Source organism: Lactuca serriola, chromosome 1 (assembly GCF_051521515.1).
Source record: "Lactuca serriola cultivar US96UC23 chromosome 1, Lser_US96UC23_V15, whole genome shotgun sequence".
NCBI classification, from domain to species: Eukaryota; Viridiplantae; Streptophyta; class Magnoliopsida; order Asterales; family Asteraceae; genus Lactuca; species Lactuca serriola.
Window position 1 is genome coordinate 87,900,817 of NC_136408.1, and position 18,135 is coordinate 87,918,951.

General features: G+C 34.8%; 2 protein-coding genes across 3 annotated transcripts; both read left to right on the forward strand.

Moving 5' to 3' along the window:
- The first annotated feature begins 10,501 nt into the window (after window positions 1-10,501).
- Window positions 10,502-13,870, forward strand: LOC145094578 (CMP-sialic acid transporter 2-like). 2 transcript variants are annotated; one of them, XM_079032729.1, is made up of 13 exons: window positions 10,502-11,441; window positions 11,533-11,649; window positions 11,733-11,867; window positions 11,943-11,987; window positions 12,075-12,134; window positions 12,222-12,344; window positions 12,494-12,571; window positions 12,648-12,717; window positions 12,840-12,908; window positions 12,996-13,129; window positions 13,217-13,293; window positions 13,395-13,443; window positions 13,530-13,870. In XM_079032729.1, the coding sequence occupies exons 1-13, from the start codon at window positions 11,274-11,276 to the stop codon at window positions 13,578-13,580; spliced, it is 1,176 nt and encodes a 391-aa protein (XP_078888855.1). In that variant the 5' UTR covers window positions 10,502-11,273; the 3' UTR covers window positions 13,581-13,870. The 2 variants fall into 2 exon arrangements, with proteins under 2 accessions (XP_078888855.1, XP_078888849.1); XM_079032723.1 differs by having other exon boundaries at window positions 10,504-11,441; window positions 12,801-12,908.
- Window positions 13,871-15,295: 1,425 nt separating this feature from the next.
- Window positions 15,296-17,488, forward strand: LOC145094596 (RNA-binding (RRM/RBD/RNP motifs) family protein). The gene is made up of 8 exons (XM_079032737.1): window positions 15,296-15,498; window positions 15,572-15,672; window positions 16,218-16,269; window positions 16,352-16,422; window positions 16,539-16,629; window positions 16,706-16,781; window positions 16,874-16,952; window positions 17,016-17,488. Exons 1-8 carry the CDS (start codon window positions 15,330-15,332, stop codon window positions 17,373-17,375), a joined length of 999 nt encoding a protein of 332 aa, XP_078888863.1. The 5' UTR covers window positions 15,296-15,329; the 3' UTR covers window positions 17,376-17,488.
- Window positions 17,489-18,135: the final 647 nt, after the last annotated feature.

The window sequence follows — 18,135 nt, forward strand, 5'->3', positions numbered from 1 at the left end:
GGTGGTCATAACCAAAATCTATATAAATTAAAGCTTAATAGTTGATTTTTTTTTTTTCCATTTTACTATACACTACATACCACCATTTTAACTAATACTAGTATTTAACAGATAATAAAATAAAAATAATAATTTATAAGTACACTTTGAAGGATTATTGTAGCATTCTAAATAAGAACTCATAAATTAGAAACAGTAAATAAAAGTTGTAGTCTTTTTTAAAGTTTTAACAAGTACCCTAGTATAGATATCCTAATAATATGTCTTTCTAATCTAGACTCTATCATATCATTTTTATCTGGGGAGAGAAAGAAACAAAGAAAAAGAAATAGAAAGACTTAAAAGAAATAAGAGAGACACTTACAATTTCGAGAAAGGGAAAACCAGAAATAAGAGATAAAGATCACAAAGGTTTGAAGGAGAGAAGATGCCGGAAGGAAGCACCGCCAACGAAAGTTTCTGTCGGAGTAGCAGTCAAAGAACCATAGAGAGGACTAATCAGACAATAGTTAAGAGACATTGACCAAGGAGGAGTAATCGGTGAACAGAGAAGAAGGCTAAGAAGTAGCAATCGGCCAACGATAATATATTTCTGGTGAGAAATCTGGCGGAGGTAAGCACTATGGTGCATGTGATATCTCCGATGGGCAGTTCTTTTTTCCGGCAGCAACGATGCTTCCTTTTTTTAGAGTTTTGTATTTTTTCAAAGATTGGGTCAAGAACTTGTACTTTAAAATAGTTTTTTGATTTTTTATAGCTCTTTAAGTTTTCCTCGGTTGGCATCCGAGTACGAGGATTGGTTTTGATTATTTTTCATTGATTTGGATTATAATTTATTTAGTTTACTAATTTAGTGTAACATGATTATTTTTCATTGATCCTTTGGATTATAACTTTATTTAGTTTACTAATTTAGTAGTTACACGATGAATCAAATAATTAATAAAAATAAGATTTTGTGATGAATCAAATAATTTATAAAAATAAGATTTTGTGTTTTTCTTGGAGTTAATCGGTCTATATTTTTTTTTTCATGACCTTGCATCATAAACGTGGGGGCCAAAAGATAGTTTAAAGAAATAAGATTAAATCCATATGTATACAGTACAAATAGCAAGTAAAAAAATCAGGGGGGCCAGGCCCTAGAGACGTTCCGCCCCTACATACAATACATCAAAGTCAAACTTTTGCAATCAATGATTTCGACAATATTCAACATTTCAACACATCTATAAAATGAACATGACCATCCATTTATAATCTATAATATATCTCCTATCATCATTCATCAACCCACTATTCATGTAATGATCATGTTGCTAATTTTTCTCTTCTTTTTGATGCCAATGATGGCATTAGCCAACCGTTGTCATCCTGATGACAAAGCTGCAATTCTCAAATTCAAAAACGGTTTCTCAAATGGGCCTCAAATTTTGTCAGCATGGACTCCAAAAAGGCACTAATAAAGAGTAGTAATGGGTATCTTATAATTATCATTTTGATGGAGCGTATGTGGTTTACCGGCACATCAATAGTTAATGATAAAGACAATAAGGTTACCAAGCACATTTGCATGGTTATTCACATCTAGTTTGTGATCCTCGGTATCCCAGTCACAAATAGTAGAGCATAATCCGAGATTAAAACATGCCATTAAATAGTTTTAATGTGTCTCAAAAGAATTAGGAATTTCATTTCGTTTATTTTGTGTAATGGTGGAATTGGTGAATCGTCATTTACCTACCTTTATGAGATTTGAAATTGGATCTCGGCATCCCATTTCTAAGTTGTAAATCGTCATAGTTGGGTCCTAACCTTGATATGATATCTTTGGGTTATTATACCGAGGTGTCTTGAAATCTAAACTAAAACTATCCTTCTTTTCAGATGTTTACTCCTGGAAACACTTCTGCTTCTTCATCCTCCAGCCACAACTTCTTTTTACTCAACATTTGCGCCAAAGTCGTTATGGACGACTCTAACTATAACGATTGGATGCGTAACATCAAGATGGCGCTCAGATTCGAGGACAAAGAGTATGTCCTTGAAAAGGAGCTCAAAGAACTTGATGAGTCCAAAGCCACTCCCGAAGAGTATGCTGCATACAAGAAGCACTATGATGATGCTACCAAAGTGGCATGCATCATTGTCGGAACTATGTCCCTAGAACTGCAAAAAGGTACTATGAGGACTACTGGCCTTTTGAGATGAACAAGGACCTTATGGAAAAGTACCATAAGCGAGCTCATCAAGAAAAGTTTGAAGTAGTCAAGTCACTCATGGCTTGCAAGATGAAAGAGGGGGAGTCGGTTGTATCTCATGTGCAAAGAATGCAATGCTACATAGAGCGTTTGGTCAAGCTCAACATTCATTTTGATGAGGAATTGGCCATTGACATGGTCTTGAACTCGTTGCCTGATTGTTATGGTCAGTTTATCTTAACTTACCATTTGAACAACACTGAGCAGACATTGGCCCAATTGCACAACTTGTTGCAGACTGCTGAAGCAGGGATGAAGGGTAAAAGTATAGCCTCCACTCCTGCAAGTGCTCTTGTTCTAGCTATTGGACAGGGAAAGGGGAAAAAGAGGAAAGGCCCTCCTAAGTAAAACTGGAAGGCAAAGGTCCAAGTAGGATCATCTAGCAATGGCCCGAAGCCAAGCCCAATGCTTCCATTCCCCATGTCTCTGATCCAAAGGAAGCTGTTTGCTTTTACTGCAATCAAAAAGGGCATTGGAAGAGGACCTGCCCACAATATCTGCAGGACATCAAAGATGGCAAAGTGAAGCCATCTTCGGCAGGTATTTACACTATTTCTTCTAATAACTCATTATCTCCTCGTTCATGGGTCCTTGATACAGGATGTGGTTTTGACATCTGTTCTGATTTGCAGGGGCTAAGGGAAAGTGAGGAGATAGAGCGAGGTAGGATAAACTTGATCATGGGAAACAAGAAGTCTTCACCAGTAACCAATATCGGAGTTTATCAACTTTTGCTTAGTAATGATGTTAGATTAGATTTGTTGAATTGTTGCTATTCGTCTGAGATGACGAGAAACATTATTTCATTTCATGCATTGTTCAGACAAGGTTTTAAATACTCTTTTAATGATTTTAATGGTTCAATTTCTGTTTACAAGAATGGTGTTTTTGTGTTTGAAGCTTTACCTTGTGATGGTGTGTATGAAACAGTGACTTGTGTTGATAGCTTAGGAAATAGTGTGTTTAATATTGACTTGTCTAATAGTGTAGACAAGACATGCTTGTGGCATCGTCGTCTTGGACACATTAACAAGAAACACATAGTCCAACTCCAAAAGGATGGAGTCTTGGAATCATTTGACCTAAAATCAGATGATCTGTGTGAATCTTGTCTTTTGGGAAAGATGACAAATTCACCATTCACAGGGTCTTGTGAAAGAGGTGAAGGTCTGTTGGATCTCATACACACAGATGTGTGTGGGCCTTTCAGATCAACCACAAGAGATGCTAATCGATTTTATGTGACTTTCACTGATGATTATAGTAGATATGGTTATGTATACTTAATCAAACATAAGTCAGAAACCTTTGAAAAGTTCAAAGAGTTTAAACATGAGGTCGAAAATCAATTAGGCAGGAAAATAAAGGTACTCAGATCCGATAGAGGCGGAGAGTATCTTAGCATTGAGTTCAACGACTATCTAAAGGAATGTGGGATAGTCTCACAATTGACTCCTCCTAGGACACCACAGCTAAATGGTGTGGCCGAGAGGCGTAATCGAACCTTGTTAGACATGGTTCGTTCTATGATGAGTCGTGCTCCACTTCCAATTCATTTTTGGGGCTATGCCTTAGAAACAGCTGCCCACATCCTAAATCTTGTCCCAACAAATAAGGTTGCCAAAACACCTCACGAAATGTGGACAGGGAAAGTTCCCTCGTTAGAACATATTAAAGTCTGGGGTTGTGAAGCTTTCGTAAGACGAGAGACTCACGACAAGCTAGCAGCAAGAAGTGAGAAATGTGTTTTCATTGGTTACCCAAAACAGTCTTTTGGATATTTGTTCTACAGACCTAGTGGGAACGTGGTGTTTGTAGCTCGAAGAGGAGTCTTTCTAGAAAGAGAGCTCATATCCAAAGAGGACAGTAGGAGTACAATTGACCTTGAAGAGATTCAAGAGTCAACCAATGAAGGAACCTTAGATGACACTAGCACTCAACCAGAGGAAACAGTTCCTATTGAACTAGTTGATAAATCATTACGTCTTCGTAGATCCACTAGGGTGAGTGTGCCACCTGAGTTGTATGGTTTTCATATCACTTTAGACGGTGACACATTCATCAGTGATAGGACACTGGTGAATTTAGATGAACCAGTATCTTACAAGGAAGCAATGGCAGGCCCAGAGGCTTCCAAGTGGAAAGAGGCAATGGAAAGCGAGATAAAATCCATGTATGACAACCAAGTTTGGAATTTGGTTGATAATGCACCAGGTCGTAAGACAGTTGGTTGCAAATGGATCTTCAAGAAGAAGACAGACATGGATGGGAATGTACACACATTCAAGGCTAGACTGGTTGCGAAAGGTTTTACACAAACCCCAGGGGTTGACTATGATGAAACTTTCTCACCAGTAGCCAAGATTAAATCTATCAGGATATTGCTCGCCATAGCTGCCTTTTATGACTATGAAATCTGGCAGATGGATGTTAAGACTGCCTTCCTTAATGGGAAGTTGGCTGAGGATGTTTACATGAATCATCTAGAGGGTTTTGTCGATGCAAAGTTTCCCAATAGAGTGTGTAAGCTTGAGAAATCCATTTATGGATTGAAACAAACATCTCTCAGCTGGAATCTTTGCTTCCATGAGAAAGTCAAAGAGTTTGGTTTCTCTAGGAGTGAAGATGAGTTTTGTGTGTATACCAAGGCTAGTAGGAGTATAGTAACTTTTCTAGTGTTATATGTCGATGACATATTACTCATTGGTAACGACATTCCAACCTTGAACGAAGTTAAGTCTTGGCTTGGAAAGTGTTTTGCCATGAAAGATCTTGGAGAAGCTGCCTATATTCTTGGGATTAAAATATTGAGAGATAGAAAGAAGAGACTAATTGGACTTAGTCAGAGCACATACTTGGATAAGGTACTAAAGAGGTTTAGTATGGAAAATTCCAAAAAGGGAGAGCTACCTATCCAGAGCAACACAAAATTAAGTAAGACTCAATGCCCTAGTACAGACGAGGAAATAGCAGACATGAGTCGAGTACCTTATGCTTCTGCTGTCGGATCGATCATGTACGCTATGACATGTACTCGCCCTGATGTGGCATTTGCTTTGAGCATGGTCAGTCGCTATCAGGGAAACCCGGGTAGAGCTCATTGGACAGCAGTAAAGAATATACTCAAGTATTTGCGAAGAACGAAGGATTGGGTCCTTGTACTTGGTGGCAATGATACTTTGAGAGTAGATGGTTATAGTGATGCCAGCTTTCAAACGGATAGAGATAACTTCCGTTCTCAATCTGGCTGGGTATTTCTATTGAATGGAGGAGCAGTTACTTGGAAAAGTTCCAAGCAATATACGGTGGCTGATTCTACTTGTGAATCAGAGTACATAGTAGCGAGTGAAGCGTCTAAAGAAGCAGCTTGGTTGATGAACTTCATCAGGGATCTCGGAGTTGTTCCAACCATCCAGGAGCCTATAGAATTGTTCTGCGATAATGAGGGAGCGGTTGCCTTAACTAAGGAACCCAGAGACCATGGTAAAACCAGACATATCAACAGAAAGTACCATTTTATCAGGCATAGAGTAGAAGAAGGCCATCTTGTTGTAAAGAGGGTATCATCTGAAGATAACCCAACAGACCCCCTCACAAAGGGTTTGAGTAGGGTTAAGCATATTCAGCATGCTCGGAGCATAGGTCTGAAAGATGATATTAGTTTTAGTAGTTAGATTAGTTTTGTCCTGAAACTTGTAACAAAGTAAATGTAATTGACTTTTGGTGATTAAATAATAAAGTATTATTTATAGGTTTACTACCTTTTGTCAATTGTTTATTGTTATGTTACATATTTTGCATGTTTTACTTCCCGAATAATATGATTGTTCAAACTCCACAGTCTCTCGTACTTTTGGAAGTAAGTAGTGAATTAAGACTGTCATGAATTGGATTGCAGATTGTCTAAGGATTGACATGGCAATAGAATTGCTGCAATGTTCATGAGTACTCAGAGAGTGAGATTTGAGTATTGGATAAACCCACGCTCAGAGTATTACTTCATGGAATTCATCATGAGTAATACTGAGACGATAATATCTATAATCTTGGAACAGAGATATATGAGTTGTAATTTGCAAGTCGGCCATTGGTAATACGAAAACGCATCAGTAACTTGGTGTTATAAAACGTATTTTCATGTATGGTTTGATGAGTAAAAGATACAAACATATGAGTCAATGTTTATTCGTTCCTTTTGCCTTAATGGGAAAAGCGATATCTGTGGGCCCCTCGATGATTTGATGTTGACTTTTGTGCTGGGCCCAACCAGGACTGAATTGATGTGTTCGATTAGAAGTCCTATATCATCACAAATCAGGAATCGGGAAACATAGATTTTGGACAAAAGAGATTGATTACATTCCATGTCTTTTGTCTGGGGATATCTAGCAGAATGAAGGATTATATGATCACTTATCTTAGGACACGTAACTGACTGGGTCAGAGTTCGGCAGCAACTTTTTGGAAGCTACAATTTGCTGGTCAAATTTAGAAGGCATACTAGTAATTATAGTTACAGACTTATCCAAGTGGGAGACTGTTGGATTAGGTGTCTAAGCCCATAACTATAATTGGTATGTACTTGAATTGATAGCAGCACAGTCCTTTTGGGTTGCCCTCAAACCTAGCAACCAGACAAGGAAATTATGAAAGGAGAGATATTAATTTATTATAAGAGTAATAAATTAATATAAATGAATTTATTAATATGTTAAAAGATTAATATATTAATAAGAAATCATTATGTTTAATTAATTGTTAGCCAGAAATTAATTGGAATTAATTTTGGGGTTAAAAGAATTAATTATAAAGTGCAGGGACTAGTTTGCAATTAACTGATAGTTGAATGGAAGGTTCCAGAACCCCCTTGGAAGGAGGTGGATGAAAACCCTAGGGGAAACCCTAGAGAATTCGTCCAAGGGGTCCAAGATAAGGCCCTTGGGTTTTGCTTAGGCCCTAAGCAAAGGATAACTAGGGTTTCCCCTAAACCCTAGATCCTTCAACTATTTAAGGAGCCTCCTGGTTCACATTTACACACACTGATTTCTTTGGAAGAAACCCTGGCCGAATTGCATACTCCTTCCCCTCTCTCCTCTACTTTCCTTCTTGCTAGTTTGGGTCTGATTCCATTAGAGGCATTACACTTGTGGTGCTAAGCTTCCAAGAAGATCAAGATCAAGATCAAGGGAATTGTCAATTGTTTGCTATAACAATTGAAAGGTATGTAACTCCTAACCCTAGTTTATGAATTTCAAAAATAGTCACCTCCTCTAGGGTTCTTGTTTTGCAATTCAAAGTTGTATGTTCAATAGTTAAAACATAGATCCAAAGTAGGTTGCATGTGAACTTAGGAATTGTTTTCTAGTTTATTTTTTTTACCAAAAACCCATCATTACCGACTGCCTTATATGCTAACATCTAATTTTTCTTTTTAACAATGTAGGATTGGGTTTGCACCCAAACAATGAAATGTAATATTAACCCTACTTTGTGAATCTTTCCTAATGACAATTTATTTCTGATAATTCCATCAGAAATATCAAAACCGTAAACAAAAAGAAGAAGAACCTTAAATCAAATGGAAACATGAATGTATATGAATGAACCTTGTTTTCAAATGGGATGTTTAGGGGAGATAGACTTTGGCCAACGATTCCTATTGCCAGAGAAGTGGTGGAGAACAATTATCAGATTCTTCCAGGAGTATCGATCAAGGAATGAAAAATCAAGGCGCTTTTGCCGGCTTCCATCTCCTATATCTCTTCTTTGACGCAACTGGAGGTAAAACGAAACAAAAGGAGAGTTGTGTGTGTTCGTCAATGGGCTTTATAGAAGATAATGGGAACAATATGGAGAGGAGATCGATTGGAGGGTAAAGGCAGTGAGGAGCCGAAGACTTTTAGCCGCAACCGGAGAATTCACCTGCTTATGAACGTTACTATTCATAAGCTAATTTTCTTTTAATTGTATATATAATGGGGCTAGATAAAAACTACCTTTTCCATTTTTTTGTAAATATATTTAAAACCACCATATTTTGGTAAATATTTTTCTAAAATACTATCTTTAGTTACAAAACTCACATAACATTGTCTTTTTAATTTTCATATCTTGTTGTTTCAACCAATTTAATTAAACGGGTTGAAATTACTAACCCAAACTCGTTTATTTGCATGTCGGAGTCGTGTGATGTTAAGAATTGTCACCCTAAACCTATGCGAAGGAAATTGTATTATCAGCTAATTACATTTGAAATAATGTACCGTGAGAAAATAGATAAAACGTCATAAAATTTGTGTTTAAAGGTGCAGGTTTGTCTCTTTTTTTCGGTTATATATATATATATATATATATATATATATATATATATATAAAAGATTTTTCTAAGATTAAACCTCAACATTTTTTTCTAAAAAAGACCTTACATTTTCTATATATGTTCCAATTTGACATTTTTAATAAGTTTACATGAAATATTCCGGTTTTAGACAACTCTTTTTCCGTAAAACCCCTAAAAAATTTTCCAATAAAACCCCTCAAAAAATTTTCCGAAAAACCTTCGACTTTTCTTTTTCCAAAAAAAATCGTCAAATATAAGAGTTTTTTCCAAAAAAATAATAAAGTTAGAAGATTTATTCCAAGAAAATTGTTTAAAAAAAGATTATAGTAAAGCTGTTATAATGTCCGTATCTAAAAAATAAAATAATAAGTTTTTTTTTTTAAATTTAATCCGAAAAAACTGTTTTATAATACTAAATCTTTTTTTTCTTTGACTAAACTGCAAATTTGGTCCCTGTGGTTATAAAAAAAAATGTGGATAGAGTCCAAAATCTTTTTAACTTGCACCATCAGTCCAAAATCGGATATTTTGTGTGGATATGGTCCATGTCAAACTTAAAATGACGATTATACCCTTTTAATTTGTTTTTTTACACTTTTTTTTTATGTTTTCCTAATATCAGAATGATTAAAAAAAATAAAAATACCTACCTACGCCATCCCACCCCACCGTCTCTCTCTCTCTCTCTCTCTCTCTCTCTCTCTCTCTCTCTCTCTCTCTCTCTCTCTCTCTCTCTCTCTCCATGGATGAACCTTCCACCACTCCCTTCACAACTTCATCCCTTCTTCAAATCCAAACTCAAAAACCACCCATCACTACCACATCCCAAATAAGCCACCAGTCACCACTGGAGACACCCAAGAACACGACCATTGACCTTCGCCTCTTTCACCCATCTTCAACCTTAACTATAATCCCACCATTATAGCCTAAACTTAACCACAACAACCCACACTTATGCCTCCTTTTTATCGCCACTATAACGTACCTCTGTTAACCACCATAAATCAATTTGATCGAACCAAGGAGGGAAAAAGAAAAAATCTGGTGATTAATCGATCTAGAGAAGAAGGAAGGTTGTTAATCAATTTTTTAGTAGGGAAAAGGAACGCCAGGAGAGGTTGCATTTGTTTTTGTGTAATATATTTTTAGACAAAAAGGAACGAACCTAGTGCATAACATCGATCGATTTTGAGGAAGAAAAAAGGGGTTGCATTTCTTGGAGGGGTACTGATTTAGTGTGAATCGGTTTTCAGAAGAAATGAACGAGAGCAAGAAGGTCGATTTATGTTGCTGGACGAGAGACATGTGTTATGTCCAGGCTTGAACTCCATCGTCACCCTTTTCTCCAGCCACCATTGCCTCCGTCAATGGCATCCTCTTTGCTTTCGTTCCTCTGCATCTCCGGCAGCAACAACATTGCTGCTGCCTTCCATCATTTTCCCTCACTTGATCTCTATCTCTTACCTCATTCAATCGCTTGTTACTCTTTTCTTTTAATCTTCGATCCATCGGCAAAAAAGAGGGGAGAAAGAAGGGTTTGGAGGTGGGTCACGATGCAGGAGAGATTGAGAGTTGAGGGAAGGAAAGATGTACCTAGGTTTAGTGTGCATTATGGGGACGTTTCCAACAAGAGCGAAAACAGGGGGTGTGGGTTTGGAGAAGACGATGAATAGGAGTTGTGTGTGTATGTGTGAAAGAGAGAGAGAGGTGTAGGAGAGAGGGGATAGGGGTTTGGTGAAATGGGGGTATGGTAGGTTTTTCTTATTTTTTTAATTATCAAAATATTAAAATAAAGGCTGAAACATAAAAAAAGTTGTAAAAAACAAATTAAAAGGGTATAATCGTTATTTTAAGTTTGATAGGGACCATATCTTAATGATAAAAGATTTTGTACTCTATCTACAATTTTTTTTTTTTTTTTTATAACCAATGACCAATTTTGCATTTTTTTTGATAACCACGTGACCAATTTTGCGTTTAGTCTTTTTCTTACATATTCCTGTCGAGACCTACGATGCATGCTAAAATCATGGTGTTGTAAACTCAAAGCAAAACACGGAACACAAGTGTTGGCATTGTGGTGGGAGAGAAGAAAGCACAACAATTCGAAGCAACCGGATCCCAAATCTCTTGATTTGTCATAATTCAGCCCCATTAGACCCCTTGCGCGATCTATCTGCAATTCTGCATAGTCTTCTTCGTTATCCGGAGAACTTAGGGAACTGGATTATGTATTTTTCTCCTAATTTCAAGCGTTTAAGGTACAGTTCATTTGATTCATTTCAGGCGTCCCCAGTTGCAATCCGACGACCCGACCGGTCAGATCTAAGGGTATCCATGCCTCCTCGTTGTCCATTGTGTTGAGAGATCATAAAATTGAGGTCCTGCTAATGTTTCACGATTGAATTTATTTGATTTATCGTGCGATGGAACTCAAATTTGATATAAGGTTGCATGATCCAAGTTGCGGAGAGCGAAATTGAAGTTTACCTAATCGTAGGAAATTTTATCAATTGGTTTTAAGAGGTTATGCAGTTACATAAATGTATCCAATGTGCACAACAAGCGTACACGTCTCCGATTGAGGATTTTGAGTAATTGATCCATCAATGGTGATTTGGTTTGAAATTTAGAGGAAAAGGGCATAAAAGTTAGGGAGATTCAGTATTATGAAAAACGGGATGATCGAGATACAGTGCAGTGTCTGTCATTCCAAATTGGTGTCAACGAAGGCTGTCTCAAAGGCTTATGATAGACACCGGAGCAAGATCTCCAAGAAACACAGAGCACTCAATGTTCTCTTGGTTGTTGGTGACTGTATGTTAGTTGGTTTACAGGTGAGTTCTATGATAATCTATATCCCATATCTTGAAGTTGCATAAACTAATCACTGTATTCCTGTTTCATCAATTCATCTTCTTGTTATAGCCAATATTGGTGTATATCTCCAAGGTGGATGGGAAGTTCAAGTTTAGCCCCATCAGTGTTAACTTCTTGACTGAAATTGCAAAGGTTATTTTTGCATTGGTTATGCTTCTAATCCAGGTAAATTGCTCTTTTTGATTGATTTTCCTCCTGAAAAAAACCTTTTTATAGAACACAAATTGCTGAATATTGTTGATTTTCAGGCTAGAAATCAGAAGATAGGAGAAAAACCACTTCTTTCATTCTCCACTTTTGTACAATCAGCCCGCAACAACATGCTTCTTGCTGTTCCAGCACTTCTTTATGCTATCAATAACTACTTAAAGTTCATCATGCAGGTTTTTTTTATATGTTGAAATAATAGCAATAATCAATAGCTTTATATCCAGATAACCTAAAATTTTCTTTTATAGCTCTATTTCAATCCAGCAACTGTAAAGATGCTGAGCAACCTGAAGGTAATTGTTACTCTAAACATATCTTTAACACTCTATATCCATTCATTGTTTCTCTTGTTTAATTCTATCATCAACTGAAATTTGCAGGTTTTGGTAATTGCAATTTTGTTAAAGATAATAATGAAGCGTCAATTTTCCATTATTCAGGTTTGTTAAAAGATTCAAACTGTAAATATTTCTGTACATATATCATAAAAGGATCATAAAACATATGATACAAATGTTTTTTTTTAGTGTGAGGCTCTTGCTCTGTTGCTTATTGGAATCAGCATAAATCAAATGCAAGCTTTACCTGAGGGAAGTAGTAGAATGGATGTGCCACTTGAAATGGGTGCATATATCTACACATTCATTTTTGTAAGCTGTATTTTTTTTAGCATTATTTATCTATATATATATATATATATATATATATATATATATATATATATATATATATATATATATATATATATATATATATATATATATATACAAAAATATTAATTAATTTAAGTTATGTATAGGTGACTGTTCCTTCTTTGGCTTCTGTCTTCAATGAATATGCACTGAAAAGTCAATATGACACAAGCATATACCTTCAGGTGATCTCAATATTGTATTAGTAATTTTTTTTTTATATTTTGTGTTGTAATTTTATATCCTGTTGTTGGATTACAGAATTTGTTTTTGTATGGATATGGTGCTATATTCAATTTTCTTGGGATACTTGGAACAGTTGTTATCAAAGGTAATTAGAATAAAATTAGTAAAGGGTAATTTAGTCTTTGAACAACAAAAGAATGAAAAACAATTAATTTATTATTTTTTTAGGCCCTGAAAGCTTTGATATTTTGCATGGACATTCAAAAGCTACAATGCTTTTGATCATAAACAATGCAGGGCAAGGAATTTTATCCTCATTTTTCTTCAAATATGCAGGTAAAGTAAAATAAATAAATAATATTTCTAGCAAAAAAAACCCAAAATATAATTTATTTATTTATTTAATTTTTTTGTGTCATGCAGATACAATTTTAAAAAAATATTCATCAACTGTTGCAACAATCTTCACAGGCTTTGCATCTGCTGCTTTGTTTGGTCATACTTTGACTATAAATTTCATGCTTGGAATTTCTATTGTTTTCATTTCAATGCACCAGGTATGTGGATTTCGATGGAATTGGAATTCAAGATTCCATTCCTTTCAAAAACATTCTACCAACTTTTGCTTCTTTTTCTACATTCAGTTCTTTGCCCCTATTTCAAAAGTTAAGGAAGAAGAAACCAGAGTGATGGAGTTGGAACCTGTTAAAAGCGACAACAGGTAGTATTAAGTTAACAATATTTTAAAATTATATTTAATTTCATCAAACATTTAATCTTATATATATTGATTTTTGAGAACTTATAAATAATCTGTGACAGGTCAAAAGACTCGAAGTTCATTAATATGACAGCAGGTGCTAATGAGGAGGTGAAAATGCTTTTTTTTTTTAAATAAATAATTTTGAGTACATATATATAAAATCTATAACACTTGTTTTTTATTTTTTTTTTCAGGCTAGTCATCGTGTAGATTCTGATGCAAGACAACCACTTCTTCCTACTTAAGTCAACAGTTAACTTTTGAAATGAAAGAAGATAATTTGAATAAAAATATGAGTTATTTGGTTCATGAGGTTTAATGTATTTTGGTTAGTAGATTATTGATGATATAACTTATAAGTATAAGTTGTGTTTTTGAAGGTGAAAAAGAGATTAGATAGAGAAGAGAAGAGAAGATAAAAATTGGATGTGTTTTTGGAATATGATACCATTATTATATATATATATATATATATATATATATATATATATATATATATATATATATATATATATATACACGTGTTATTATTTTGTATTGATTAGCACATAAAGTATATACAACAATTTTCATTTCTAGATGAGATCATGATCTTTGTGATGTATATGTTATACATTCATAGAATATATCAGAAAGATGATCACTAGTGTTCATTTTAACTGTGATTATAAGTTTTATAACTATTTTTTATAATTGTTTTTGTAGACATATATTGGGGGGTTAGTCTTGTGGTTATCAATAATATAAAGTTAGGTTATGTGAAGAAGCATCTGGTGTTGACCTAAACATAAGGACTTATGTATGTCGAAGTTGGCAGTTGACTTATTGGTCCTGTTAACGGTAATTCTATGTGGCCAATTGTTGACTATCACAAACTTTTGCCAAAAAAAAAGAAGATTGTCCGGTAGACCATCAAGACTAGGATACAAAACCACTCCTCTTTTAAAGATGAATATAAATCATTTATTTTAGAGCATTTATAAACCATTTAAAATGTCATATCATCAAAAATCACTATAGACGGTTGTATCGGTCTTTTTAAATGATCTGAAAAAGTTCAATGGTAAATAATATACAAAACTAAATATGTACAATTACAAAAGTTCTTTACCTTACAATTTAGGGAAATAGACTTACCATGGTAATTACTTTTTCGTTTTGTTCATATTTAGGTAACTTCTTTTTTTTATACACATCTAGGTAATGAACTTGTTGGAAGTGTTCACATATGACCATTATGACCCGCTGTAGCAAGTTACAAGTGGTCATAATGGTTATATGTGAACACTTCTAACAAGTTCGTTACCTAGATGTGTACAAAAAAAGAAGTTATCCAAATGCGAACAAACGAAAATGTAATTACCTTGGTAAGTCTATTTCACATATGTGAACACTTCCAATAAATTCGTTACCTAGATATATACAGAAAAAAAAAGTTATCCAAATACAAAAGAAAAGAAAAATAATTACCCCGATAAGTCTATTTCCCTACAATTTATGACCCTTTACATACTAATAACAACATGCTTCAAATTTGTAATTCATAATAACAACATACTTATTCTTTTACTAATAATATCAAACATATAAAATCTTAAACTTGCAAACAGTAAAAAGAATTTAATAAAGTTGAGGTTGTATATGGTTAATATCATGGTTATCAAAATCGCGATCATGATCGTACGATCCTACGACCCTAGGTATGAAAAACAAGTCAGATCGTATTTTGGGGAGGGTCGCCGGTAAAATATCCTACCTTCCATTTTTTTTTTTTAAGTTTTTATAATTTTTGAACATTGGTTTGTGACTTATGAGTAATATTTTGAAGTTTTTATAATTTTTGAACAAAAAGTAAAATGTTTAAAATATTTTTCATATTTCAAAATTATAAATTAAAATTATATTTTATGTCAAAGTTTTAAAGAGAGACTTGGTTAATATAAAAAAGTATAAATATAAGTAAAATTAGGTTGCTATTCCCGCGATTTGCCCAAATGAACACGATGAACAGAAACAAGAACAACACTAACAGCAGCAAATTGAACTCCGTCTTCTACGCACAGACCTATCACCCAATCCAAGCCGGTAGCATCGATGGCACCGACATTCTTCTTCACGATAACGCCGTCTACAGAGCTCTCTTATGTTCTTCCGCCGGCCTCTGTATAATCTTCCTCTTTTACTTTAAATTTCATCCTTAAATCTCTTCTTCACTCAACTCCTTAATCTCTCGCAGATGATCCGTTCGGTGATCCAAATGTCATCGGTGAAGATCCTTATTGCACCGTTTTCGTCGGCCACCTCTCTCAATTCACCACCGAAGATACTCTTCGCAAGGTTTGATTTTGCCCTAGCTATTATCACTCAATCCATAATTCATCATGTAGTAGGTGTAGGTTACACAATTGCAAAACCTGCTTATAAAATGTGCTTGTTTATCAATGATTTTTGATGACCTACCTTGTTGACAATTGTTCTGTTCATTTTCGTTGTTGGAAACTGAATTTCGATAAGCACAAAAATAGTTAGAAACAAAATCTTATCTTATCAGTCAATTAAAATATACACTGCCTGATCAGAGAACAAACGTCCTATAAGAAACAAGCACACAGAGAATGCATGATAAGAACAATGAGTATTTCCATGGTTCTTCAGTTTGCATTCATCCATAATCATTGCTATGATCTACACAACTTCCATTGACTTTAGCTGTACATAAGAACAAGATAGTAAGAATCAAATTTAAGTGTCATTCATACTGTCCAAATCAGTTGTTAGGAGAAGGATGAATCTCCATGCTTCAATGATCTTCCCCAATCTTGTTATTCATGTGAGATTTTGATACATCTGAGAGTATTGAATATATTTTTTTTCTTTGATAGGCTATGAGCAAATATGGCACAGTGAAGAACTTGCGATTGGTCAGACATATTGGTAACACATACAAATTTTAATTAAGTGCCATGTAAACTTCATAAGAGTTGCATATGTGATGATATTAGCTTCTTGTTTACAGTTACAGGTGCCTCTCAAGGTTATGCATTTGTTGAATTCAAGAGTGAAAGAGAAATGCAAAGAGCATATGAGGTAACAATTAACTGATTCATTACTTAAAACACAATACCACACATAAACCTACAAAACAGTGGAATCAAATCCGCATGATGATTGAAGATCTTTTATCTCATTTTATCAATGTCCAGAAGGCGCATCATTCAGTTATTGATGATTCTGAAATCATAGTTGATTATAACAGGCAGCAACTAATGCCAGGGTGGATTCCAAGAAGATTAGGTCAGTAATCAGTTCATTTCTTGCTGACCGAATTTAATTTTACAGTATATGATAACTTTAGTTCCTATTCTCTCAGGAGGAGGTCTTGGAGGTAAGAAAGAATCCGGGCAGCTTCGATTTGGGGGTAGAGAAAGACCTTTTCGTGCCCCATTGTATGACATTCTCAAATCTCAACTATAACCTAATTGGTTGATAACTATAATAGTAATTCATTTCTTTATTTTTTATTTTTTTGTGCATAAAGGCGTCCGATTCCATTGGATGATTTGAAGCGACTTGGGATCCCACCTCCCCCAGAAGGCCACTACATGTCAAGATTTGAGGTATGTTTTTCTCGATCTTTCAACTATATGAAAACATTATTTGATGATGATTGGAATTTGAAGGTTCCATCACCACCTCGAAAGAAAAGAACAAGTGTAGATAGAGATAGGGAAGAGAGGCATAGAAAAAGTTCTAGTAGACATGAGAGAAAAAGATCGAGTAGTAGGGATCACATATATGAGGAAACCAAAGATGGATATGGATCCAAGAAGAGGAGTAACTATAGCCATGAACATGAAAGAAGATCTAGTAGTCGAAACTATGAGTATGATGATGAAAGAGATTCACATAAACATCATAGATCATCAACATCAACATCAATAGGTTATGATGATGATGATCATCATCATCGATCTGATACGAGGCATTCTCGTTCTGGTGATAGGGAACATCGGTCCCACAAGCGCCATAGACATGAGTAAGTTTTTTCTTTGAAAATGGAAGGTATGATTATGTGTGTTGATTCTTATTGTTTTCAACATGAGGAACATTGTATTTAGGCATTATCAAAATCTCATCTTTGATTGGGTGATTACGAAGTTATTGTTGGGTATTGTGATTGTTCTTCATTAATAATAATTACAAAACTACGTTATTATTAACTAGAAATTGTCTCTCCATGTTTTGTGGGGAACACAGACGAGGTTTTGCTTATTATGTTATACAAAATGAAAGTTTTACTATTCATCATTTTATCATTTATGTGCATGGTTTCCAAGGGGACCAAACTTGCTTACGTATAAAAGTCTAGGGATCAAACCTGCAAACATGGCAATATACAAAAGTTGAAGGGGGTGGAAATTGCGGCTATACAAATTTTCACGGGGAAGGGGGAGTAAAAGTGATATTCTACAAATTAAAGGGGTGGAAAGTGTCATTCTACAAAGTAAGGAGGTGGAACATGCCATTCTACAAAGTGAGGGGGTGGAAATTGCCAATATATTAAAGTCTAGGGATCAAATCTCTTCAAATAAGAAAGGTTTATGGCCAAAGTATGAAATAAGAAAGGAGATTTGTGGCCACAATATAATATAAAAAAATTGTGGCCAAATTATAAAAACATAAAAATATACTATTCATAAGGATAAGGAAGTTGGTTTTTATTATATATAATAATTTTCAGTAGAAATCATAAACACATGATAGCATTTTAACTTTTAACAAAAGTAATCAATTAAACAT